The sequence below is a fragment of the Sphaerodactylus townsendi genome, linkage group LG06, assembly GCF_021028975.2.
Source record: "Sphaerodactylus townsendi isolate TG3544 linkage group LG06, MPM_Stown_v2.3, whole genome shotgun sequence".
NCBI classification, from domain to species: Eukaryota; Metazoa; Chordata; class Lepidosauria; order Squamata; family Sphaerodactylidae; genus Sphaerodactylus; species Sphaerodactylus townsendi.
This window is the reverse complement of record NC_059430.1, coordinates 58,240,914-58,267,438: the sequence shown is the minus strand read 5'-3', so window position 1 is coordinate 58,267,438 and position 26,525 is coordinate 58,240,914. Positions and strand designations below refer to the sequence as shown.

At 45.1% G+C, this 26,525-nt stretch overlaps 1 protein-coding gene across 1 annotated transcript in view; it reads left to right on the top strand.

Annotated features, from left to right (window-relative positions):
- The window catches only part of TPH2 (tryptophan hydroxylase 2), a 79,979-nt gene that overhangs the window by 36,502 nt on the left and 16,952 nt on the right, over positions 1-26,525 (top strand). The window contains exon 8 of the mRNA XM_048502520.1: positions 13,320-13,446. Within this exon, the coding sequence (XP_048358477.1) occupies positions 13,320-13,446 (127 nt within the window). The remainder of the gene's footprint in view (positions 1-13,319; positions 13,447-26,525) is intronic.

Sequence of the window (26,525 nt, the reverse complement as noted above, 5' to 3'; positions counted from 1 at the left end):
CTGCGCTTTGGATCTATTCAAGTTTGAATGATACTGTGTTTTGTGGCTTAAGAGCAATTGTGTCTATGAGGTTTTTTTAGCTCAAAACAACCAGATATAAATGCTTCTGATAGTTAGGTCTTTTCTGCATACACAGCTTATCACAGATTTTTCCAGTGGTCAAACATTTTCTGTGAAATCATTCTGCATCTTTCCTTTTCCCCTATTGTTTTGGGTTTTTTTCTCATTGTCTCTTTGGCTGCATTTATTCCACTTGCTTCTGCTAAAAATGTGTTTTTCCTGATGGTTGTGAAATGTCATTCATGATGCAGAAGAACAACCCTTTCCCCTGGTTTTCTTTCATTCAAGTTACTGCACAGTTACATTTTGAAGAGGCAATTCTGGAAGGTAAAGGAGTAAGCAACAAAGATTCTTTCCCTTGGGAGTATTTGGTTCTCTGAAAAAAAATCAGTTTTGTTTGAAAGAAGTAAGGTCCTGACCAATGGTGGGATTCAAATAATTTAACAACTGGTTCCGGTGGTCAGATTCAAATAATTTAACAACTGGTTGTTTACAAGCACTATTTTAACAACCAGTTCTGCTGCTGAATTCCACCATTGGTCTTGACTAATTTGTGGCCCCTCACAGAAAGTGTTGCATGTTTTCTGCATTTCGTGTTGCCTTGATGTCCAATGTGAAACTGATGTAACATGTACTGCTTTTCTCACTGGGAATAACAATATGCTCCCCATGAAAAAACAGGTCCATGTGACACAATAAGATGTCCTCACTTTGCAAAATAAAGACTAACTTCACTTGATGGACAGTGTGCATGTTTTGAACACATAGTTCATGACTTTATGCAACTCTGTATCTGTAAAGGATTCAATGGTGTTGATGGTGAAGTAACCTTGAGTGCATTCCACAGCCCGGGCGATGGGCCAGATGCATCGGCGGAGACTTTATCTCTGCGCGGGAGATGAAGCCTCTGTTCCCATGGGAAGCAGGAAGGGGGGATGGGGTGACTGGTATTATAACCTGTGCTTCTGGCGGGAAGTGTCATTCCTGCCACTGCGTGTACTTGAGCTTTCTAAGATGTCTTAATAAATGGACTTTTATTCCCAAAGCCTTTTATTTCTGCGTCTATGGAATTCCTTACATTGTGGCAGGAATCTTAATTCATCTATATTCCTGTGCAGTGGACCTCTTGTCTTGCGATGGAGAGGTTGAATTTTACTATGGGAAGATGCGGTAGTCTCTCAAAGAGGGCTCCGACCTTTCCCTTCTGGATCTGGAGGAACCAGCAGGAGAACGGGCCTCGCTGGTGGCTCTTTCCCGTCCTCGTATCAGCACGAGTCTTCCTTTACTCCGTTGGAACGAGGGACGTGACGACTTCCATGAGTCGTTTGGGGCGCTGTCTATGGATCGAGCGCCTGTGGATCGGATCTCTACCCGTTTTCATGTGGATTACAAACCTCAGATGCAACCTGTCATGGAGGAGACGGGCTTGACCACCTTTCATGCGGCAACCCAGGAATCCATTGAACGATTCCTGGACTCGTATTTTGGTGATGCTCCCAAAGAACCACCGTGGCACAGCGCGGCGGCCCGCCCAAAGGACACCGGGACTAAACCTGGCATTGGGAGGGGTATCCGTACCGCTTCCCAATCGGACCCCTAATCCCGGGCCAGCGACCGCACCTGAGGTGCCTCGAGGGAGCCACCCGGTGGCTCGCGGCGGCTTCACCGGTGTCTCCGATGCCTCGCTTCCAGGCGGCGAAGAGTCCGAAGAAAGCCTGCATTCCCAGCCGGACCGGTTTCCTCTCCCATCGAGGGAGGACTGGGATGAGGAAGTGGGGCGACTGCGAGAGGCCCAAGCGGCATGGAACCGTGAAGCGCCAGCTATGGGAGGAGGAGCGGGCACAGTTGCAGCAAGAGGCGAAAACCTGCAGAGGGACCGGGAACAGCAACGCAAAGAAGTCCAGCTTCGAAGTTGGACCGTGCCAAAGACGCGCTCCAACGACAATATGCCCAGAATCGGTCAGTCCATGATAAAGTCCTGGAACAGTCCAGACTGGATTTACAACGACAACGCTGAAGCGTTCAGGCTCTGCGCGACGCAAAGTGAGCTCACTGAAGCCCTTAAACGGGGCGAACTGGCTAAATTGGAGCGAGAAAAAGCTGCTTTGCATGCGCACCAGGATGCATTGACTCGCAAGGAGAGGGATCTGGCTGCGTTGGAGGGGGAACTAAGGAGGCAGCAGACCGGGAAGCCCCAAGTTGGAGTCTATGCTGTTACTGATCATGCCGGGTGCCAGGGGCCACGTACCTGGAGTCCTGCCACCCAAGCGCCAGCGGCACCGCCAGCGCCCGATTCAGCTCCCCCCGTACAACAGCTGCCTGCCCAACCCGCTCAACCCGCGCAACCACCTCCCCAGCAGGCGCCAAGAGCCGTCGAACGGGGCTACTATCGCCCCCCGATACCAGCCCGTTTTGATGGGACCGCTTCCAAACTTCCCTACTTCATCTTGCAACTCAATGCCCACTTGGAAGACTATGATGATCTATACCGGTCTGAGCAGCGAAAAAATCACGGGACATCGGCTCAGTCCTGGATGGGGCAGCAGCCGACTGGTTCGTGACAGTTTTGGATTTGCAGGATGAGGACTCTCGTACAGTGCCGCATTCCTCCAAGCTTTAAGACCGCGCTTTCAAGTTCCAGGCGCCCAGAATGAAGCTATCCGCACCATCAAAACCATCCAGCAAGGCAACCGCCCGTTTGCAGAATTTGTCCGTGAATTTCGTGCGGCGGCTGCTCGACTTCCTCCTGAGTGGCCTGAACGCATGAAATGCGAATACTTCTCGGATGCTGTGGACAGCAAACTACGATGAAAGCGGTGTTTTAATTCGGGTTCCTCATTACCATTGCAGATTGGATCCAGTTGGGGTCTCAAGTGGCGTCTCGTTTGGAATACGCTTCGTCAAGGAGGGCCCACGCCCTAAAACCACTACTGTGTCCACCAAATCAAGCCCAGCGGCTCCTACCGAAACCACCTCTGAACGCCGTCGCCGACTTGGGTTGTGTCTTTACTGCGGAGGGCCAGGTCATCTAGCCGCCAACTGTCCCAAGAAACAAAACCAACGCTCCAGCTCAGCGCACTCCGTCGGCCAAACCACCACGCAGAGGTCAGGGCCGCCTCCCACTGGCTCGTCTAAAGCGGTGACCGAAGGCGACCCAGAGGAGGGAAGCAGCTGTTTGCCTTTCTTCAGCCCCCATGGACATGGGCCCGACTCCTGACGCGGTGAGTGAAGGCAGCGCTCCCATTACTGTTCAAGCATTTCTGGCCAACCCCGCTAAACACACTCGCATTATAGCCTCGGCCCTTGTGGATTCCGGCTGCTCCCACTGCTTAATGCGGCCCCAAGTCGCAGGGGAGCTAGGTCTAGAGCGAGTTCCCCTGGCTAAGCCCATACCATTCACCCGAGTGGACGGCAGCCCCTCGGAAACGAAGGACCGGCCCAGTACAAAACACAGCCGGTCCTCCTCCGTTGCGCCCGACCATTGGGGAGAAAAATTAGTTTCATTTTGGCGCCAGTGGCCAAACACTCCATAGTTTTGGGCATGCCTTGGTTATTGTTACATGAACCAAAATTCATTTGGAAAGAAAGGATCCTAGAATTCACTGACCCTCCCTGTGGTGAACACATGAATTGGGAAGAAAACCCAACGTCTCCTGACACACCCCCCTCTCTGGCTTCCTCAGTGATTGCTCCCGATTCTATTGGCATCCCACCTGCATATCAGGATCTAGCCAGAGTTTTTCAGGAGCAGGAATGCGATCAGTTGCCACCCCACAGAGACACTGACTGTAAAATCGTCATACAACCAGGGGCACAACTACCCAAGGGTAGAATCTACCGCATGAGTCCCAATGAGGAGAAGGAACTTCGTGCCTTCTTAGATAAGAACCTTGCTCGCGGGTTCATACGGCGGGCTACCAAACACACACACGCTGCTCCCGTTTTGTTTGTCAAAAAGAAAGATGGGACTTTACGGCTTTGCACAGATTATCGAGGTCTCAATGCAGTCTCCCTGTCCAATAAATATCCTTTGCCTTTGATCAAGGACCTTTTAGATGCACTCGGCAAAGGACGCATTTTTACTAAATTGGACTTGAGAGAAGCTTACTACAGAGTCAGAATTGCTGAAGGATATGAACACCTGACTGCGTTTAACACAAAGTTTGGACAGTTTGAATATTTAATAATGCCTTTCGGGTTAAGTGGGGCCCCCGGAGCTTTCATGGCCCTTATCAACGAAGTTCTCCATGATTTACTGTACAAGGGAGTGGTTGTATACTTAGATGACGTTTTAATTTACTCGCAAACTATAGAAGAGCATGAAATATTGGTTCGAGAGGTATTGAAACGCTTGCTTGACAACTCTCTCTTTGCCAAACTTTCCAAATGCTGTTTTCATCAGACCTCCATTGACTATTTGGGTTACCGGATCTCGCCCGAGGGCTTAACAATGGATCCTGCTAAAATTGAAGCAGTCCTCCAATGGCCTGCCCCCACCAACCGCAAAGAACTCCAGTCGTTTCTTGGTTTTGCTAATTTCTATCGTGATTTTATACCCCAATTTGCTGAACTGACTCTCCCTCTCACAGACCTTTTACGCACTAAGGGTAAAGATCCTCTGTCCGCCAAGCCCGGGGCCCCCCTTTTCTGGTCTGAGGAATGTCAAACAGCCTTTCAACTGTTAAAATCTGCGTTTACCACCGAACCTATCCTAAAGCACCCTGACCCGGATCTCCCGTTTGTGGTTCACGTGGACGCCTCGGACAAAGCTCTTGGGGCAGCCCTGTTGCAGAAAAATAAAGATGGTAGACTGGTTCCGTGTGCTTATTTGTCTAAAAAATTCTCTGGTGCCGAACTCAACTGGACTGTGGGAGACAAGGAGACCGCGCCATCAAAGCAGCACTCTCCACTTGGCGCCACTGGCTGGAGGGGCTAAGCACCCCTTTCAAGTTTAGTCCGGATCATAAAAACCTGGCAGCTCTTTCCACCCCTCAAGATGTCCGCCAAAACAACTTCGTTGGGCAATTTCTTTTCTCGTTTCTCTTTTACAGTCCATTTTTTTCCCTGGGAAGACCAACAAATTGGCTGACGCGCTCTCGCGCCTACCCGGGGAGGGGGGTGGGGCTGCCTTACGAGACATTCCACGCACTGTTCTTTCCCCTCCCAGTTGGGGTTGGCTGTCACCCGATCTCAAACGTCCACTTCTCCTCCACCCCCCATTCCCAGTCTCGTCTCTCCTTTCCTGCGGGAATTGGAGGAGGCGGGGCTGCATGAGCCTCCAGCGGCCGAAGGAGACTCCCAATTGCGGTTGGAGAATGGAGTTTGGCGGAGGGGGGAATGTTGGTACGTGCCTCCCCCCCTCCGCAGGCAAGTTCTTGAAGCTTGCCATGATGATGCCGATTCGGCTGGACATTTTGGCTTTGAAAACTCTGCACTTAGCCCGCCGGCAGTTCTGGTGGCTATGCGCAATGCGAAAAGACATTGAGGCATACATTAAAGGCTGCTTTCGGTTTGTGCAGAAGCCAAAACCATCCCGGGAAAGCCCCATGGACTATTGAAACCTCTCCCGGTAACTTCCCGCCCTTGGGAAGTCATCTCCATGGATTTCATTACAGATTTGCCCGAAAGTCATGGCAATCACGGTTTTATGGGTGGTGGTAGACTTATTCTCTAAGCAAGCCCATTTTATTCCATGTGCTTCCATCCCCTCCGCTCCTAAGTTGGTACGGCTGTTTATTCAACATGTTTACCGTCTCCATTCCGCCCGTTAAGGTGGTCTCCGACCGCGGCCCCCAATTCATCTCAAAGTTCTGGAAAGCGTTTTTGCAGGGTTGTTGGGGGCCGCCCGCCGTCGCCGCCCTACCACGTTCAAAGTGACGGGGAGACGGAGAGGGCGAACAGGACCCTAGAGCAGTATTTACGTTGTTACACCAACTACCACCAAGACAATTGGTGCGAGCTTATTCCGTTTATGGAGATATGCCTACAACAATGCGGTTCATAGTAGTACAAAGAAAACCCCCTTTGAAATTGTGTCTGGTCGCTCCTTCCCGCCGTTGCCACAACTACCCGCAGCTGCTTTGGACCCCCCAGAATTTCAACAATGGATTTCATCCCTAGCCGAGGGATGGAAGTCGGTCCAGACCGCCACAACAAGCAAAGGACTCCCAAAAACTGCAAGCGGATAAACACCGCTCAGATTTCCCTCTGCGTGTGGGCTCCTGGGTGTATTTATCTACAAAAAATCTCAGAGACGTGCATAAATATTCCAAACTTGGCAAAGAGATTTGTGGGACCTTTTCAGATTACTAAAGTGATTAATGATGTCACTGCCCGCTTAGATTTGCCCAGCTCTCTGAGTGACAATCACCCTGTCTTCCATGCCAGCTCGCTCAAGGAGGCTCCCGCTTCCGATTCGTGGCACGACCCGCCGGAGAGTCCCCCACCGACTGTTAGTGACGGTCACAAGCACTCACTGAAAATTGGCGCTTATCCTGGACTCTCGCTTTAATCGCAAACGCTTGCAATATTTAGTTTCTTGGGTGGGATATTCCTCTGGGTATAATCAATGGGTTTATTCCGAAAACATTGAAGCCCCCACCCTTATTGCTGCTTTCCACCGCGCCTTTCCGCACAAACCTGGGGGGAAGGGGTCTTCTTTAGGGGAGGCAGAGTGTAAAGGATTCAATGGTGTTGATGGTGAAGTAACCTTGAGTGCATTCCACAGCCCGGGCGATGGGCCAGATGCATCGGCGGAGACTTTATCTCTGCGCGGGAGATGAAGCCTCTGTTCCCATGGGAAGCAGGAAGGGGGGGATGGGGTGACTGGTATTATAACCTGTGCTTCTGGCGGGAAGTGTCATTCCTGCCACTGCGTGTACTTGAGCTTTCTAAGATGTCTTAATAAATGGACTTTTATTCCCAAAGCCTTTTATTTCTGCGTCTATGGAATTCCTTACAGTATCAGAAGAAATAAGAGTTTGTAGCTGATGAAGAAGAAACTCTGAAATTGGCTTTGACAGTGCAATCCAGCAGAGTCACTCCAGTCTAAACCCATTGATGTCAATGGGATTAGACTGGAGTAACTCTGTTCTAGATTGCACTAAGTCTCACAAAGTGACTTCATAGCATGCAACTTCTTCAGAAAGTGTGATAGAGTCATCAATAATAGTCTTCAGGGGATGCTGTGACATTGGATCAGCAAAAACTAGGGTTTGACCTAAATGGTACTCTGCTTGAGAGTTTCATCAAACATAGAAGGAGCCTTTGGCATTTCATTGGAACTTTGTCCAAATCTTTGCAGTTGATCAGTGGTACTAGAGGTTTGTGGTCTTTGAAGAGTTGAAAGGGAGACAAACCAAACAGATTTTTGGAAAAATGTTCACAAGTCCAACTGCTGCTAGACATTCTTTCTCAATCTGAGCATATCAAGTTTCTGCATCAGTGAAGGTTCTGGAAGAAAATGCAGCTGGTTTCATTTCACCATCATGCTCCTGAAGAAGTACTCCATCTATTCTAGACCATAGCTACTTGCATCAGCGCAGACAACAGTAGGACAATTGATATCATAGTATACTAGTGTAGGTGTGTTGGTTTACAGTTGTTTTACTTTTGCAAATGACTCTAGTTGATATGAATCCTAATGCCAGGCTACACTAGACTTTAACAGGTCATTCAAATGATATAAGACTTCCAAATTTGGCAAGAACCTGCCTAGGTAGTGCACCATGCCTTAAAAGCATTTAAGTTCTCTAGTGTTATTGGGAAGATCCATTTCTAGGATTGCTTCTATTTTCTTCAAGTCAGGCTTAACATCATATTCATTGATGTGATGTCCTAGATAGATGAGAGACTTCTGGTGAAAAAAGACATTTAGCTTTGTTCCACAGACCTGCCTTCTGTAAGATATGAAGGACTTTGTTTAGTCAAGCATCATGCTCTTCTTCTGTAAGGCCATGGACAAAATGTCATCCATATAAATGGATACGCCTTCTAGATGCTGTAACAGGTGAGTTATCTCTCTTTGGAAATTTCAAATGGCAATCTGTGGAAGAAATAGCAGCCAGAAGAAGCAATGAAAGTGGTTAGTTCCGCACTTTCAGACTCCAGGCAAATCTGCCAAAATGCATGTGCTGCATCCAGTAGCAAAAATACATGAGCACCAGCTAATCTTGGAATGATCTCATCTATGTTTGGAAGAATAAAATGTTCACATTTGACAACTTTGTTCAGTTGTTTTAAGTCTACACAGAGCCACACTGAATCATCTTTCTTGGGTACTGGTACCATCGAAGCACACCCATCTGTAGATTCTGTAATTGGTTCAATCACTCCTCAGAGGCATAGCTGGGCCAAACTGTGCCCAGTGCCCAGTGTGTTTTTTCCACCCCCATGGCCCCCCTGAGGCACCCCTGCCCCCTTTCCACACTTACCCACGTTCTTTTTCTATTTCTAGTACTTTTTGAGGCTGAAAAAAGCGGCCTCTTCACAGTTCAGGGAAAAAACTGCCTGACAAACTATACTTCCCAGGAGACCTTGTGACCCCCAAGGTCTCCTGGGAACTATATTTCCTCAGGCAGTTTTTGGTCTAAACTGTAAATAGGCCGCTTTTTTCAGCCTCAAAAAGTACTAAAAAAGAAAAGGAACATAGGTAAGTGTGGGAAGGGTGGTGGTGTGTGTGTGTGCCATGGGGGGTGCCGTGGGGGGGATGTGGGGGGGCGCAGATAAAAGGGGGAGGGGCCGGGGTGTGATTTTCCACACCCCAGGCGTGCGCCTGGTGCACGATGCACCCCTGGCCCCCTTGGTGCTCTGCCACTGCAGCAAACCCTTCCCTAATGGAGACCCTGAGTGGAAAAAAGCCACTTTCCAGTTAATACAGTATACTACTAGTTTAGCGATGCTGCAGGACAAGATCCTGATCCACATTCTGCCATGGAAACTTGCTGAATGACCATAGATCAGTCACATACTCTCAACCTAACTGACCTCACAGGGTTGTTGTGAAGATAAAATGGAAGGGACGAGAATTCCCAGTGGGGAAAAAGGCAGGGTGGAAAGGAAATAAATAAACAAAATTCACAGTTTAACTTGAAACACAATTCTGGGGAAGTTTCATGAACCAGGTACAGCAAAAACTGTCATAGTCTTCTGAGTGTGCACCATACCATCCAGCTGTTCTCCTGCCACTATTGTTAATGGCATGTTGGCCTGGAGATGTTGGGGACCAACTCTTGTGCTGCTAATGTTCCAGGTACTTCTCTACAAAAGAGGAAATTAAACATCTGGTTAAGAGAACATCTGCCCTTTGGATCATAAACTCTTTTGTGCTTGAAGCCAAATAGTGGGAGGGTCTGTGTCAGCCAACAAGATGAATATTAGCACTTGCAGATATTACATCATGGTTATAATAAAGAGTTTGCCCAAGTCTGTTGGAATGAAATGCATATACCTAAATTATTAATCAAGAAAATCCCTTGTTTCCACTTGCTACCATTTGCCTTTTATCTGTGCAACAGAAAGTGTCGCAGAAGTGATACTTTGCATATGATAAAACAAACCCCCTCCTAAAAAGATATCTTTCTTGAAATGTATTATATATGTGGCTTCCTGGTTGCATGTTTGCAATCACTATTTAAATTTCTATCTGCTATTCAAATTCCACTACTCAAATTCATCCTTTGATAATATAGATCAACTATAGGTATTTCTTTCCTGAAACCATGGTTAACACATAAAAGGGTGCTGCTATTAAAATTAATTAGAAAGGAAAAACTTAAGAAGTAGACTATAAATATGACAGGGTTGAAATGTCACCAGTCAGTTTTTTTTTTCATTTTTAAAGTTTATGATTTTTGGCATCACACTGAAACTAATAAGGATACAAATCTTGGCATTGCTGTTTGTCATCATAATGAACCAGAATAGATATTTTACGTTTTAGCATTATATTTGACCAAAATTTCAATGGTAAAGACAGAAAGTAAAGATCTGTAGTTTTGTCATTATATCTGCCAGCATTTACACCCCTTTGAGGCCCAAATTGAGATCCATCCTTCTGGCAGAATGAGTGTGTTGTAAGTCCTCTCAATGCTCCTATCTAGAGAGAGGTAATTAAGGAGACAAGATCTTCTATATCATGGCACTGAGTTTATGGAACTCCCCTTTTCCTGTTTGCATTTAGGTTCCTGCTAAAGACTTGAGAGTTTTTGGTTGAGAATATCGTTATGGGGTGCTGTGTGGTTTCCGGGCTGTATGGCTGTGTTCTAGCAGCATTATCTCCTGACGTTCCGCCTGCATCTGTGGCTGGCATCTTCAGAGGATCTGCCAGCCACAGATGCAGGTGGAACGTCAGGAGAGAATGCTGCTAGAACACAGCCATACAGCCCGGAAACCACACAGCACCCCAGTGATTCTGGCCATGAAAGCCTTCGACAATACAATATCGGTATGATTTATACTAATTCATGGAACAATCATTAGGTTTTCTCATAAAGAGTTTTTTAAATAAAAAGAACTAAATTATTGCTATTTATCCAGTTTTCTCTGCTGCTCGCTTTTGTTTAGCTTAATATATAAAAGGTATAAAAATGCAACAATAAATAAATAAATATGCAACAATAAATAAATAAATAAATATGCAACAATAAATAAATATTGATTAAAGTTCATAGCTTTATGTATTTTTATGACGCTCAGTTTAAATATGTTGAAAGCTACTTTGAACAGTAAAAATATTTTAAATACTATGTAACCCCAGCCAATAATACGTTGTTTTCTTCTGATTTTGGAGCGGGGTGGGGGTACTCAGATTCCTCATGTGTTTTTTTAGTATGGGGGTTTTTTGTGTATGTATATTTGGGTGAATCCTCACTGGGAAAATAAACCTTGTTCACCCCCAGTTCCATAAAATACAGCACCTTTTCATCCCGGTCTCTGCCTCCCCACCGCAGCGTGCGTCTGTTGAGGGGGTCAAAGTTAATCCCAGGATCAAAAACTGTAACTATTCCCACGAGCCTGCAATCTGCTCTGTGGCTCTTTCTGATTGGCTGTTGTGTTGGGGTGGGAACGCAGCCCCGCAGTCCCTTCCCTCTGCTTGACTGCGCAGCTTCATAGGAACTTAAGAAGTTCTATTTTTTTTTTACTTTTTGGCTGTGCAGCTTCATTGGCATGCACACTCAGCACTAGCTCTCCTTCTCTTTGCAGGTTCGTGCCTACGAAGCTACGACCAGCACACACAAAAACCCCTTTGCATGCTGTGTGCCCAGCCCAGTGTGCTGTAATTGGTGCATGCCTCCTAGGTCAGGAAAAATAAACCATATTGGTTTTCTGCTGCCTCCACACCGATGCTGCCTTGGCCCGCATTTTTCAAAAAGGTGTATCTTCTTGCCAGATTTTGAAAAACGCGGGCTGAGTGGGAGTGGGTGCTCTAGAGCTGAGATGGAGCCGAGTTGGGCACTGAAGTTGTGGGGACTCCTTGCCCAAACTGGGACTTTTAGTGTGAGTATCACATGCTTTTTGGACTGTGCGGAATAGCCCTTTGTTCCTCACTGGTGAATTTCAGTACTCTTTGCCCTACTTTGCTATCCTTTTTTTAAAAAAGGAAAGAAAACCAAAAGGGAATTGTATAACTACTTCAACAAAAGAAACACAATAGTCATTAAGCATCTGCAGTTTCTTGACCTATTCTGCCCCTCCCCCCATGTTGTTATAAAATCTGTCTTACAAATTATGCTTGGAAACTATATTGCTCCAGACAGTTCACTGGTTTTGATGTTATTGTGGTGTTTCATTTGGCATTTTAAAGTGAGCCACCATATAATCCACAAAGGCACAATGAAGGGCCACCTTGATGACTCCATTCCATAGTTAATCAGTGTTCTGAAGTAGCCATCTGTGGACATTTAGGGGTCTTGTAGCACCTCTGGGTTTATGGCAGTACCTTTATCTGTGTTAAGATAGGGATTATTTTATGGTCCCACACAGCTATAGACCTGGTCTAGGATTCTAAAGGCAATTTCATTCATGGGTAGCAGATTCAGAAGCAACTTGGGCAATAATGAATGATGAGTAACACAATTATATGTCCAAGATGAGAAATGCAAGAGAAAATTCTAAAGTGTGTTTTCCTGGCAGTGTATCTCTCGTAGGAGACATCTGTGTAAGTGTTGTGACTGTTCTGAATATGGACCTTTTGTGGAGTATATAATGCACGCTCCGTGAAATCCATTCACAAGTTGTCTCATTTGTATCTTCATCATGAAACAGCTTCCCAAAAATCCCAAAGAAGGTCTGGCAGGAAATTGAGTCTGCAGCAAAGCATGGCTCCACTACTCAACTTGCAGCAATGACAATAAAAGGCTGCTATAGTAAGTCAGCATCTGAAATCAAGCAAGGTGCTGCTTGCATTGTGATCGTGTTTTGCTCTAGATTGCTCTCACAAACTCTTTAGAAGAACTGTTAGTAGCAAAAAAGAAAAAAAAGATATTGTAAAGCAGAACTTGACACATGAACTTGTCAGCTACAGGAGGACTTGAGATTATTGTTCATCTGGTAAGGAGGAGGCCCCATTCCCAAGAGGATGTCTTTTACAAGAAGCAGGAGGGGGGGGGATTCAAAATAGAAAATGAATGCTGACTCTATACGGCTTCAACTCTATTCATGAGCCCTATGATTTCTATTTCTACATTGTGATAGGAAAATAAGCTCGGAAAATAGACAGATTGGCAAACTGCTGCCACCTTCCTAACTAGCCATCCTTATTCATGTATAAGATATTCGTTGAGTGCATTGCTGTGATTCTGTGAATGAGAATGGATGGCTTGGCATAAATAACTTGGGCATCTATTAGTATATTCGGATGGGGACCTAAACATAATGGGGACCAGAGTATGACATTTACAAAAAAGTCAACTGAGAGTGCTGTAGGAATATATGCTTGGATATAGGGACAACAGGCGCTTTGTACTTAATGGTGAACAGCAAGAAGGATTAAATTCAGTGGGAGCTTTTTCTTTGTGATGGAGGCGCCCTGCCAGATATTGCATCATTCATGCCAGAAATACTATAAAGAAGACAAATGGAAAGGCTGTTCTCCAGCATCTAATAAAAGTTTTATTTACAAAAATAAATCTTTGAACAGATACAAGCATTTAGATACATGCAAACAATAGTTCAGTATGGATTCTTTTTTTATATATACAACATTCTGCCCAGTGATACTTCTAGACATGTGATAATTTCTCATTTTAATTCCATGGCAGGGATACGTGTCACGAGCTCCTGGGACATGTGCCTCTCTTTGCTGACCCTAAATTTGCCCAGTTTTCCCAGGAGATTGGATTGGCCTCACTGGGAGCAACTGATGAGGATGTCCAGAAACTTGCCACTGTGAGTCACTAGTTAAAGTGATTTAAAGTGAGTTGTTCTTGATCCTTAACAATCTGTCTTGATTATGAAATGTGGAATATTTTTTCAGTAGATGGTGATACTTCCCTTCAACTTCATATACACACATCTCTTTCTCATCTAACAGAGCTAGTGTCCTCACTTCCCTCAACTGCCAAGAAAGAGGCAATATCTGAGAGAGAGCAATGTTAGGTGTAGAGGCAGTGATGGTGGAAAACCGATGCCCTCACATGATTTTGACAAGGTCCAGGGTCTCTAAAATAACATCATCAGGTACAAAGTATAGATTAAAGATATAGATTAAATACCTAAAGTATTGATTTAGAACAATGAGTGAGTTCCAGTTCAGTACATGACTTTAATCAATGTGCACATAGTAGTGATGGCGAAGCATTTTGCTACCGCATTAAAAACAAACCATAGCATTGAATGACTAACACTGGCTTCCTTCTCCATTGCCTTGATGAGGATAGAACTATATATACAATGGAGATGAAAGCAGGACTGCCATCATTGACAGCACATAGAATAAGGAAGGACTTGTCTGAGTGGGAGCTCCATTACAGTTCCCACATGTTGAAGGAATATATAGATCAAGATGCTGTGTGTGCGTGCACACATGACAAACTGTCTTTTTTCAAATATTTATTGCCAAGTCATGTAGTCACAAAACCTCTGGATTACTTTCATATTCTATGCTGACTTTATGGTAGTAGTTGCTCGAATTTTTTTATTAATACACTGAGTGTTTGAAAAGGCTACAAATACTGAAAGAAATCCATAGTAGTGTGTTTTGGCGCATCATTAGAGAGAGCTTTTAAAAAGGAACAGGGTGGAGGAACTAAAAATATTCTTGGAAGTGTGAAACAATGCAGAAAAGAAACAGGCCCTTTCCGCATGGGCCAAAAATGACGGCCTGGGGGCGGTAAAAACGCCACCCCCAGGCCGCCGTTCGCACAGGCGGCGCTGCTGCAACACAGCAGCGCCGACCTGACTGCCCTCCCCCTCCCCCAGGGCGGAGTCAGGCCGCCCTAAACAACAACCCTTTAAAGGGTTGTTGTTGGGGGGAAAGTGTCTTCCCGGCGGCGCGGTGCGAACCGCGCCGCCGGGAACACGCTGTCTCCCTGCCCCGTCCCACTCACCTTGTCCCCGTCATCGCCTGCTGGCCGTCGAAGCCCCGCCCACGCTGTCCTCCAACCCCTGGAGGTCGGAGGGCAGCGTGGGCGGGGCTTCAACGGCCAGCAGGCTAAGCGGACGGGACAAGGTGAGTGAAGACGAACGAAGAAGAGGCGGCTCCGTGTGGAGCCGCCTGCCGTTTGCCGGCCTCTGCTGAGGCCGTCCGCATGCGTGCATGCGAACGGCCTTTGCCTCCACGCCGGCGGAATTCTCGCCAGCGTGGAGGCGACAGGGAGGCCGTGCGGAAACGGCCACAGTTAATTTAGAAGCCCTATATATGCAGAAGAGAACAGAGCAGTTAAATTATTTGGACATGTTTTGATGATGCTTGAGTCCTTTATTCCATGGCAACAATTGGCTACTCAGATGAATATGCAGAATTCCACATTCTGCTGGCATTTCATTTTTTCAGTATTTTTCAGGCTTGGGCTTCAAAAACCTTGAATTTTTTTAAACATAAAAAAAGTTGACACCCTATTTTCCACAGCTTTTTTTTAAAAAAATCGACTCTATTAAACCTGATTCTAAAAAATTCCAAGCCACTTCCAAAATCCACATGAATCTTGGAGTGGCGCCGCCACAGAGCTAAACTCTGGACTCAGCTGCATTCAGCCCAGTGTTCAGCTCTCTGCTGCATGCTGCCTCCAAGTCCATATGGACTGCAGTGACAGTCAGCAGATGAGTGAGGGGAAGAGGAAGGGGTACAGAGGCTCTCTTTTAAAATGGTGGTGGGACTGAAGTGACCTGAAAAAATGCCAGAATAATTTGGCATTTTTCAGTATCTGCTCTTCACCTACCTTGTATTCCTGCCGTTGTTGTTGTTGTTTTTGGCTTTACCAAATGTGCACCCCTGGTTTCACAAGGTTTTTCTCAACTGTTGGAAAATCTTTGGTTTTGAGCAATAAATATATGTGTGCAAACTGTGTTCCTTCAGAGAAGAATGACAGAAACTTATACAGAATGTCAGAAGTTTCTGATGTCCTACTTATAAATTTGGGGGAGATTTGTTCCACGTTCCTGATATGTCTGTCAGTTGACATTGGCTGTTTCTGAACAGATGTTTTGCTCTGCCTTTACTTCTTTACAAGCTCTGTTTTTGGGAAATTTTACATGATTTGTATCTGTTTGCTTTCCTCTTCCTTTGTTGTGATTATTCAAAAACGTGTTTTAATAGGGGAATAATTTGGGGAAATAATTTGGGGGAAATTGCAGTCGAGGCACCCTTGGATGATGCCTAGACAGGATGGGGCATAGTTTTGTGGGTCTCAACCACTTTGGCACTGTTTTTCTTGCTTCAGAGCTCCTTGCAACATAGGGCTGTTTTGGACACTGAAAAAAATCTAGAATTGTTAGATCACTTCAGTGTTAGAATGAGCTTTTGCTACAATCTATTTCCTAGCTGTCATTTACAAAAGTCAATCTCTATCCCTTTTCATTGCAAAGTTAAGGGTAAGCTGTAGGGTGCACCTTTCTCTTAAAACTCTGCAGAAAAAAGATCTAATGGCAGCAACTTGTTATAATGCTATATCAATCTACCAGTTCCTTGTTTTCTTAAAATAAACTCTCCAATGGAGAGATGGAAACAGTGGTCATGGGGGGCTGCTGTCTAGCAAGGTAGTGTTTGGACACTGTTGCAGCAATGATTGCTACACAGAGACTCATCTTATTATAGAACCAGCCGTTGGTGGTATAAAATCATGGTCTGTGAGATTGCAAAAGATTAATGTTGGTACACTTGCATTCTGAACCTATTAGGTTCCATGTATAAATTGAGACATAATGTCAATGATTTCAGAAATGAGGAAGGCAACGTTTTATACATAAACCTTTTCTAGTTTCTTCCTCTCCAGCCCTATCTACAAATCTTTCCAATTAAAGGAACTGCTCTCAGGCACTAATTGACTCCATTAAACTCTTTCCTCTCCCATCTCCCACTTCCTTGTTTGAAGCTGCTTTTCAGTCTCTATCTATCTCTTATGCATTAAAAATGTACCTCCCTCTCCTCTCTCTTGGTAACATTTATTGTGACATTTTAATCTAGTGCTGGGAAATGAAAACTATACAATTTCTGCACTTTGCTTGTTGGCCTATGTACAAAAAACAGGAGCAATGAATTGATTCTGAAACTGGAGAAAATGGAAGCTTTGCAAATGCTTATTGAACTTGTTTTTGTAAATATACATTGTTTATCCATGATTGAAAGATAAAAGAAACCAGTTATAGTAATTGTCTTTTAAAAACTAGATCTAAATATATGTATACATTTTGCTTACATGTGCCAATGGTAATATGCCCATTGAACATAAATTAGCAAAATTTCTCTCTCCAAGGGAAGATTAAAAAGCTCAGAGAGGAAGTGATTGGGATTTTGTCTGCATATTTAATCAGTTCAGTGACTTTAAGAATCCTCTTCAGCTTTCTCAAAGCTTAACACAGTTGTTGTGACTGAAATTTTAGTCTGCTAGCTTTCTCTTCATGAAGAGAAGATTGCAAATATTGTTGTTGCAGAATCTAAATGCACACAGAAACCAGTCTTAAGCTAATTGTGATTTGGATAGCATCAGTGGCAATTGGAGAAAATGTCAAGTGTGCCAGTTACTGCACTAGAATGATAATTCCTTCTGCAGACATACAACATACATAGTCTGTATGTCATAAACAATCACCAGGGCAAACTACATGGTATGTTTGGGTATGGTCCTGGACCACTGACCACTGACCCAATGCTTCATCTGCTGTGGGAAAAGTGAGTCATGTCAGGGGAAATCCCACTTGACTTTTGGCCAAATGTATCAAGTAGTTTGGCCCATTCTTGCTGCATGTGAATGCACATAGAACCTCAGTGCATGTATATTTTTATTTACATTATTAAGTATTTGAGGGGCTGCAAGCAGTACCAACATCCCTGCAACTGGGAAAGAGTCTACAACATGGTACATATATATCATATATATTAATATCAGGATTAATTATATATATTAATCATCATATATTAATATCAGGATTAATCATATATATTAATATCAGGAAACCTTACAATGAGCTAATATTGCTGCCACTATGTTTCAGCTGCTGAAAGGATGGTGGCTTGCCTAAGGCAGATGGGAGATTTGAACCAGGACTTCCTTGTTTCCAGTTTCTTACCCACTAAGGCTATTCTACTAGAAGTGCAAGATGATTCAGGGAATTGCAGAACTCACAAAACTTACATATAATGGAAGTATGCTTTCCCCATGTTTGGTGGTCATCCTATGATTCCACAAAGAGAAATCAGCATTTGAATTCCTAGTTCAGGGGCTACATGCTTGTAATTAATCCTCTTACGACATTGCATAGAAGCTTTGTATCTGAGGTACCAAGTCTCTGCAAATTTGTACCAACACTGACATTTCTATGACTGTAAATGGTGCATATATTGTGTAAATAGTGTAAATAGTGCATATATTGATTGTACATAGCTGCTGGTGGTGTGTCTCAAAATTCAGTTATGGCTAAGATCACCACTAATTTAATTGCTGAGGGTCATGGTATAAGATGGTCACATGGATACAAGATTTTTCAGTCTTTGGAAGTGTAAATGAATTAGAATTTGAAATAACTTTAGGAATCAAGTCAGGAAAATGAGTGACATAAAAAGCCCTTCATCAACAAAAGGAACCAGTGTATATTTAGATCTATCAGTGTAGCAAAACTAAACATTTCTTTCTGCTATTGCAACATTATATTTAGTTTCCTGTTAGGCCAAGTCTAAATATAAATGTGTAATGTAAGTTTTAAAAAATCCATTGGGATGGTTTCCTTTCCTCTTTCCCAGTGTTCTGGAGGCTTCTCTCCCTATAGGATATTGCTAGATTTTTAAGGAAAGTTGCAAATGCAGTGTTTTAGATTAAACCATAGCACAGATATTTCTGGTAAAAGATACTAAAAACCTGATTCCCTGTGAACATAATGGCATGAGTTAACTAAAAATATAACCCAAATCATTATGGAATTCCTGAGGTACGTTTCTGAGGTGGCGAGCTACCACCTCATGCCAAATACTCACAGTAATTCTCCTAAATAATGAAGTGTATCATATGAAAATAATCTCTGGTATCATCTAGACAAGCCCTCAGTCCATTTATTTATTTATTTATTTTTATATTTATACTTTGGGCTTCTAGACCGCCCCATCCCCGAGGGGCTCTGGGCGGTGTACAGCAGATAATAAATACAATTTTAAAACATCATAAATAGGCTAAAACTTATAAAAGCAGCGAAAACTAGCTAAACATTAGCATTTAAATGTAAAATAAATATAGGCATAGGTGTAGGTGGCGCCCGGTGCCTAATATTAAATTCTTCCACCCCCAGGGAGAACGGTAGGTCTAGATAGATGTTATAGGCCCAGATGTAGAGGCCGGCGGAAGGGCCAGCGAAAGGGGCCAGCGGAAGGGGGCGGCGGAAGGGGGCCAGCGGAGGGCACTATCAGCGGCTGGACTCTCCAAAGGTCCGGTGGAACAGCTCCGTCTTGCAGGCCCTGCGGAACTCACCAAAGTCCTGCAGGGCCCGGACAGCTGGAGGGAGAGCGTTCCACCAGGCTGGGGCCAGGGCTGTAAAGGCCCTGGCCCATGTGGAGGCCAGCCGCATCATCGAGGGGCCGGGGACCACCAGTAGATTGGCCTCTACCGAACGAAGAGGCCGTGTGGGAACATATGGGGTGATGCGGTCTCGAAGATACGAGGGTCCCAGGCCGCGTAAGGCCTTAAAGGTCAACACCAACACCTTGAAAGCGATCCGGAACTCTACTGGGAGCCAATGTAGTCGGGCGCAGCACAGGCTGAATATGGTCCCCAACTGGCGCTGCCTGTGAGCAGGCGCGCCGCCGCATGTTGGACCAGTTTCAATCTCCGGATCGAGCGCAAGGGAAGGCCAGCGTAGAGCGAATTACAATAGTCTAGCCTGGAGGTGACCGTTGCGTGGATCACAGTGGCTAGGTCCGCTTGGGAGAGGAAGGGGGCCAGCCGGGCCTGGCGTAAGGTGGAAAAAAGGCAACCCGGGTTATATGGGCCACCTGGGTCTCCATAGAAAGAGACGAATCCAGGTGGACCCCCAGGTTACGCGACAGAGGGGGTCGCCGCCAATGTGACCCTCTCCCACACCGGGCGGCTGAAAAGTCCCGCCCTCCCCCTCAGCGGCCAAGCCAAAGGATCTCCGTCTTCCCCGATGGATTCAGCTTTAACCTGCTCTGTCGCAACCAACCAGCAACCGCCTCCAGACAATGCTGTAGAGCCGCAGGGGCGGCGGCTGCTCCCCTCCATCGACAGAATGAGCTGGGTGTCATCCGTGATACTGATGACAGACCAGCCCAAAACTCCGTACCAGCTGAGCAAGGGGTCGTACATAGATGTTAAATAATAGCGGGGATAATAGCGCCCCCTGGGGTACACCGCAAGAAAGCGGGCACTTCTGGGAGGCTTGATCCCCGCGCCTCACTTGCTGATTCCGGCCCCGGAGAAACGAGACAATCCATTGAAGGACCATGCCCCGTACTCCGGAGGCGGCCAGGCGGTGGGTCAAAAGGTCATGATCGACCATATCAAACGCTGCGGTAAGATCTAACAATACCAGCAGCGCCGATCCGCCTCGGTCAAGCTGTATACGGAGTGTATCTGTGACGGCGACGAGAACAGTCTCCGTCCCATGCCCAGCACGGAAGCCGGACTGGAAGGGGTCAAAAGCCGATGTGTCATCCAGAAAGCCTTGAAGCTGCTCCAGCACCACTCTCTCAATTACCTTCCCCAGAAACGAAAGATTCGAGACGGGGCGGTAATTGGCCAGATCCCTTGGATCTAACGATGGTCTTTTTAAGAGTGGGTGGACCACTGCCTCCTTCAACCCATCCGGAAAGACTCCTTGCTCAAGGGAGGCATTGATGATACTCAACAGATGGGGTCGTAGCTCCTCCCGGCAAGTTTTTACAAGCCAGGAGGGGCACGGATCCAGAGGACAGGTAGTAGGTCTAACAGCAGCTAAGGCCCTGTCAACAGCGGCTTCAGAGAGCAGGGAAAACTGGGCCATGCAAGGGCCTGAAGACGGCAAGGGAGCCTCCAGTTCACTAATTGTATCCAACGTAGGATACATTTAGATTCTATTATATCTTGTTGCATTTTCAGTTCTATATAGATTCTTTTTGTTATAGTTAGCCACAGAAATGTCCGTTGTGGTGTTATTCTTGCAACACCATAGACTATGATATTGATTTGTGGTTACAAACCCAAGTCAAAAGCACTGCATGTTCAACCCCTTCATTTATGTTAGAAGAGTTTATAGAACTCTTTGTTCAAGGTGGTATCCACACTGCTGTAAAATGAGACAGCAATCACGTTAGCAGATATGCAAAAGACATGGTCTGATTATGCAAATTTTAAAAGCTTTGAGTGATGTTATTTGTATTGGAAAACCAAACTTGTACTATTTGAAATCGTTTTTACTAATGCAATCAGACCATTAAAAAAGCAGGTGTTAAAAAGAAAAAAAGGTGCATAACTACCCAGACATCTTGAGTAGCATAACTGACATATTCTGGATGTTTTATGGTAATGTTTTCTAAGGCCTCATATAATGAATATTACCCAGCACGTCAACTTTCAGGCACAAAATTGTAATAGATTTTGATATTCAAGTTAATAGGAGAATAATGTGAGCCTGACAAAGCATTTGTATGCTCATTATGGCTGCTATTTCAAAGGGAAGCATCATCATCATTAAGAAATTGCAGAATCTGCTATCGCAGCCTCTACTGAAGTTCAACAGCTCATACTGTGAATCTGTGATCTTTTTGCCAGAGTGGCAAAAAGAAAGAAAAAGAGAGAAGATGCTTTTAAAAATAACCAGATGAATTCTGCAGTACCAGGAGCAACCGAAGTAATTCAATGAGTAACTATTAACATTCTCAAAATCTGTATTATAGATTTTTGGATTGTTTTCATTTGACTTTGTTCTGCTGTTATTCTCAAAGGTGCCTGTGTAGATGGAATCCTGACCCCATTAACACCACTTAGTGGGAATAATTTTAATCACATTTTAAAAAAGATAAAAACACAAATTCTGTTCTGCCCTAAACTGCCAAAGCTTTAAAATACGAGTTTATAACTATTAGCATGAATGTTAAAAATTATAATCTAAGCGTGACTTTTTAATTTAAAAAATCTTTAAAATATGGTGGGGGTGTTCCGGGGCGTTCTGTGGCAGGGAAGGGGTGGGTGGTGCTGTGGTAGGGGGGCAGGGCACACTCATGGCCCGGGCACAGTTTTTCCTCACTTCCCCTGTTCCACATTGGTCACAGGATGCTTGGACACTAATGCTGCAGAAGTGATGGCAGTTCTGATAACCTGCAGGTCCTCATGAGAGGCCATCAGCATGATATGATTGCAGTCCACTGCACCCACAACATAAGGGAAGCAGCAGATGGCCTTGAATCTGGTGTGTACTGGGGTGAGGTTTGCTTCCTCCATCAGCAAATGCACATGATTGCAGAGGTTGGCCAGCAAAATCCAGAAAATCATGCAGGCATGGCAGGGGGAGGACAGGGACAACTATAGGATCTCGGCCACACACCCCTGATTGGTGAGTCCCATCTTGCATCCACCCCCTTGGACTGGCCCCTCTTTCCATTCTGTTTGCCCCTTCTTCCTGATGCAGGGGCTGCTGGTGTGGAGTACTCTCTGACAGTCTGACTGTCCCCTCCTCTCAGGAGAGCATCACCAGCTCTGAGACATCTGCCAGCTGACCTTGCTGAGCAGTGGTGATCTGCGTGCTGCGTGCCCTCCTGTCTTCCCAATGCCTTCAAGTTATCATGAAGGCTCTGCTGGGCACCCAGTGCTGTTTCTCCCATCATTCCTCCAGGGTTGAGCCCATGAGAGTATTGGCCATCAAGGGCCCTAGTTGTTCCAGCTTGCCAGCATCTGACTCACTTGTGGATAGGTGAATGTGGGTGTGTGATGGGGCCACAGTGTTGGCAGGGCCATCTCCTAATTTTCCTCCCTAGGTTGTAGGTGCAGCTACTCTCTGGCTACCCTTGATTGGGCAACCATAGTCTCCTCCATAGTTCTGCATTTGATCAGCATCACCAGTGGCCACTGAGGGGGGTGAGCTTTCCCTGCAGCCTGGCTCCACATTATCAAATGTTGGCACTGCTCCTGTCTCAGTATTTTCTGGGACCCAAATGTCCATCGGCACTTCTCTGTACCCCCAGTCCCCTCTGACCAGCCCCATTCCTCTTGCCATGAATGCCAATGCTGGCTGTGTTCCCAGCCCTCAGGGATGGGCCCCCCACCCATTCCATCTCCCTAATTCTGTCATCCATGTGAACAGTCATCAAGTGTGAGCACCTGGAGTGTTTCTGCTACTGTCTCAACAGTCTCTGGCCACCTTAAGGCCTTGCTTGCCATACTGTGGGGTGCCACTGAGGGAAGAGCTTTGATGTCCTGTCTCACTCTTGACATCTCCCTGCAGCACTTGTCCCTGCCTCCCCATCACTGGCACTCCCTGGATCTGTCCAGAGGGGTCACCTTCACGAGCATGGCCATCCTTTTGGGAATAAGGGTCTCTGCTGACTCCTATTGTCTTCTTAACTTGATACCAGCCCCCAGTGCTTTGCCAAGGCTCATATGCCCCCAGAAGTGCCCCTCCAACCTCAGCTGGCCCTCTTTGGGGGCACTTCAGGGACACCTCCTCTCTCTTCTTCCCTGTTTTGCCCATTCCTGCCTCTTCCCTGCCTCTGGGCTGCCTTCTGCATGCCACTCCTTCCCTGATCCTCCACCTCCCTGTTGGTTGTAGCCCAGTCCATCAGACAAGGCTCCTATCCCACCCCATCCATGTCAGTGTTCCTTGTCGCAATCCATTTCTCCTGCTATTTTCTTTTTGTGTGCCATTCCAGGGCTCACTGCAATGCCGCTAACCACTTAAGAGAGGGCTCATCTGTGCCATTGGTGCACTGTCCCCAGCTGTGACACTGCTCCCCGTTCTCAGATTGTGCTGCCCATGAGTATATTAACTTTGGACCTAATATACATGATAAAAAATTTCACTGTAGGCCTAAACTGGGGCTTAATTAATTATCTGATTATAGAGCTTAAAAAGTTGGCATCTTAGTATTAAGAGCCACTAGAGATAGGCAATGTAATATAATCATAGAATTTTTTAATGGAGATGTGATATGATCTCCCTTCCCAGAACCAATGTTAATTTTCCATTGTCTTGAGCTCCCTCTGGAACATATGTTACCTTCATTTACATTTAGCAGTTCTATATTATTAAAAGTATGCACATATAAATGAATGTCGAACACATCTCTGCATTATTCATTGTTATGCTTCAGCTTGAATGTGTATGTGTGTATGTACACACTCAGAGAGAAACAAAAGAAAGCTGCATGATAAGGACCACAATATCCTATCTCCCAAAGATATGTGTTCTTGACCTGGGACTTTTGCTTTTTTGCAATCAACTGCAATGGTATAGAGTGCCTCAGATTAGACCTTCAAATGACCATAGATAGAGAGAAATTGTCACTAGGAAACAGCTGTGGAGGAATTTGTCAGTGAGCCTAGGTGGAAAAAAATGTGCATTTTAAACTAAAACAAAGTTTGAATTAAACTAAATGTTTAATATAGTCTTAAGACTATACAACCTATGATGCAGAGTAACATGAAGTGAAAAACACATGGGTAAAACATCCCAAGGTTGTTAATGAAAGTGAACCATTAATATTAAGGAGTTAATGCACAGCCTTCCTTAGATAAAATATGCACAGCCTTCCTTAGATAAAATATGAAAAGATGGATGGCATTTATGCAGACATTCCTTAGTTGAGAGTAGGTAGATGGAACTATACCTTGTTTGCCAGTCTATGGTCATTTCTGCATGGTCCAAATATCCCAGGTTGAGGGAAATATTCCAGTTCAGCCAAGAAGTTTGCATGGTTCTCAGTCCTAAAGCTGCAAATGAGGTCTAAGGCTGTCCACGATCCTCATGAAGGTTTTCCTGGTCATGTGGAAGTTTCTCAGCCATTCCTTGTTGTCCCAACAAGCCATGACACAGTTGTGCCACCAGTCCCTGCTCCTGTATGGATAAACCCAGTAATGGTGGTGCTGGGGGGAGGTCACCAGGACAAACCATGCCCACCTGTGACATCTCCTCAACACAGCAGACTGCAGAGATGCCCAGGTCATCTCTTCCTGGTAGTGGGCACATGCAGTGAGGGCTGAGGAGGTGCACCACGAGTGCCACAAACACATCCAGTAGCTGTGCCACCTCTGGAACTGGATCCATGTTCAATAGGTTCAACAGAGAATCTCCCTGCTCACAAAACATTCTACTACCCAAAAAACAGCGAGGGGGTGTAAAGGCAGGCACCAGCAATTCAAACAGCAGGGCAGAGACATTCATTCACGCTTCTGCCCCAAAACAACAGGCAATCAGAATGCGAGACACCAGGAATGTTTGTGCATGAGTGGATACGCTTGTGGTGTAAATACAAAAACCCCGGGCTTGTGTGAAACAAACTGGAGTATTTCCTCCTGATCCTCACTCAATGCCTTCACAGAAATGGGCAGCCATATGAAAGGAGAAACTGGGATAAAATAGTCCCAGATTGTAAGATACCGATTATAATGTGGTATAGGCCCTTTCTGCACATGCAGAATAATGCGCTTTCAATGCTCTTTGTAGTTGTGCGGAATAGCAAAATCCACTTGCAAACTGTTGTGAAATTGGATTGAAAATGCATTATTCTGCATGTGCAGAAGGGGCCATAATTGTGCCATGCAGAAACAGCCTATTAAAAGTTACTCCAGGCTAAGTCCAGTAAAATCAATAGACAGGCTGGAGTAAGCCTGCATTGGGTTGCACTGTAAATGTTAGGCACTAGGGCCACAGGCAGACTTCCTTTCAAGATATTTTCAGGTGAAACTACTCAGTTCAAAGAAATAAATGGAAAAACAGTGATTTCTTCATAGCTAATAACAACTCCATAATCTCGTCCTCTGGCCTGAGTCTCCATATGTATTTTAGTGTCTAGGAATTGCTAGTATCAGAAATATATGAGTTGGTGAAGTTTAGAAACTTTCAGCTTCTTACTGAATGCCGCCTTTAAGCACCTTACTCAAATGACCCCTTATCCCCTTTTGGCATCCTACCATGCTCACAGTCATTGAAACTACACTGATTTTTTTCAAGCTCGTTGAAGCATGATATAGATTATAATGATCTTGAAAAATCCATTGTTAGAGAATCTTGGATATGTCAGGTGAGCAGGGCTTAGAGCACTACCACTTTCAAACTAGAAATTTTCCTTTAAAAAGAATGCTATAAAACCTTTTATTAGAAATTGTTGTGTTACTAATGAAAAACCCTTTGACAAATTTATGTATGTGAGTCAATATTCATGGTGCTACATACTCAATGGTTCCATCCTACCAATGGCCCTATGTGATCCATGCCTTAACTGCAATTTCTGGTTGATGAATTACTGAGCCTTAAGCTGAGTTACACACAGACTTTGGTAGACTTGAAAAGTATAATTTGCTTAGGATCACACTGTAGTGTTCCATTCACCTTTTGTATGATATTAATTCAATTATCTTAATTCAATGCCTCTCAACAAGATCCTAGACTATATTCATTCCTACTGGGGATCTACATGTATACCTCAGAGAGCTTGAGTTGCTTCATTAACCTATCCAATCTGCTTAATATAAATGCCCCCCCCCCATTTTCCTGCTGGATCAGAGCAGTGGTCCATCTAGTCCAGCATACTGTCCCACACAGTGGCCAACCAGTTCCTCTGGCTGGTCAACAACTGGCATGCAGGGTGAGGCCTTTACCTAATGTTGCCTCCTAGC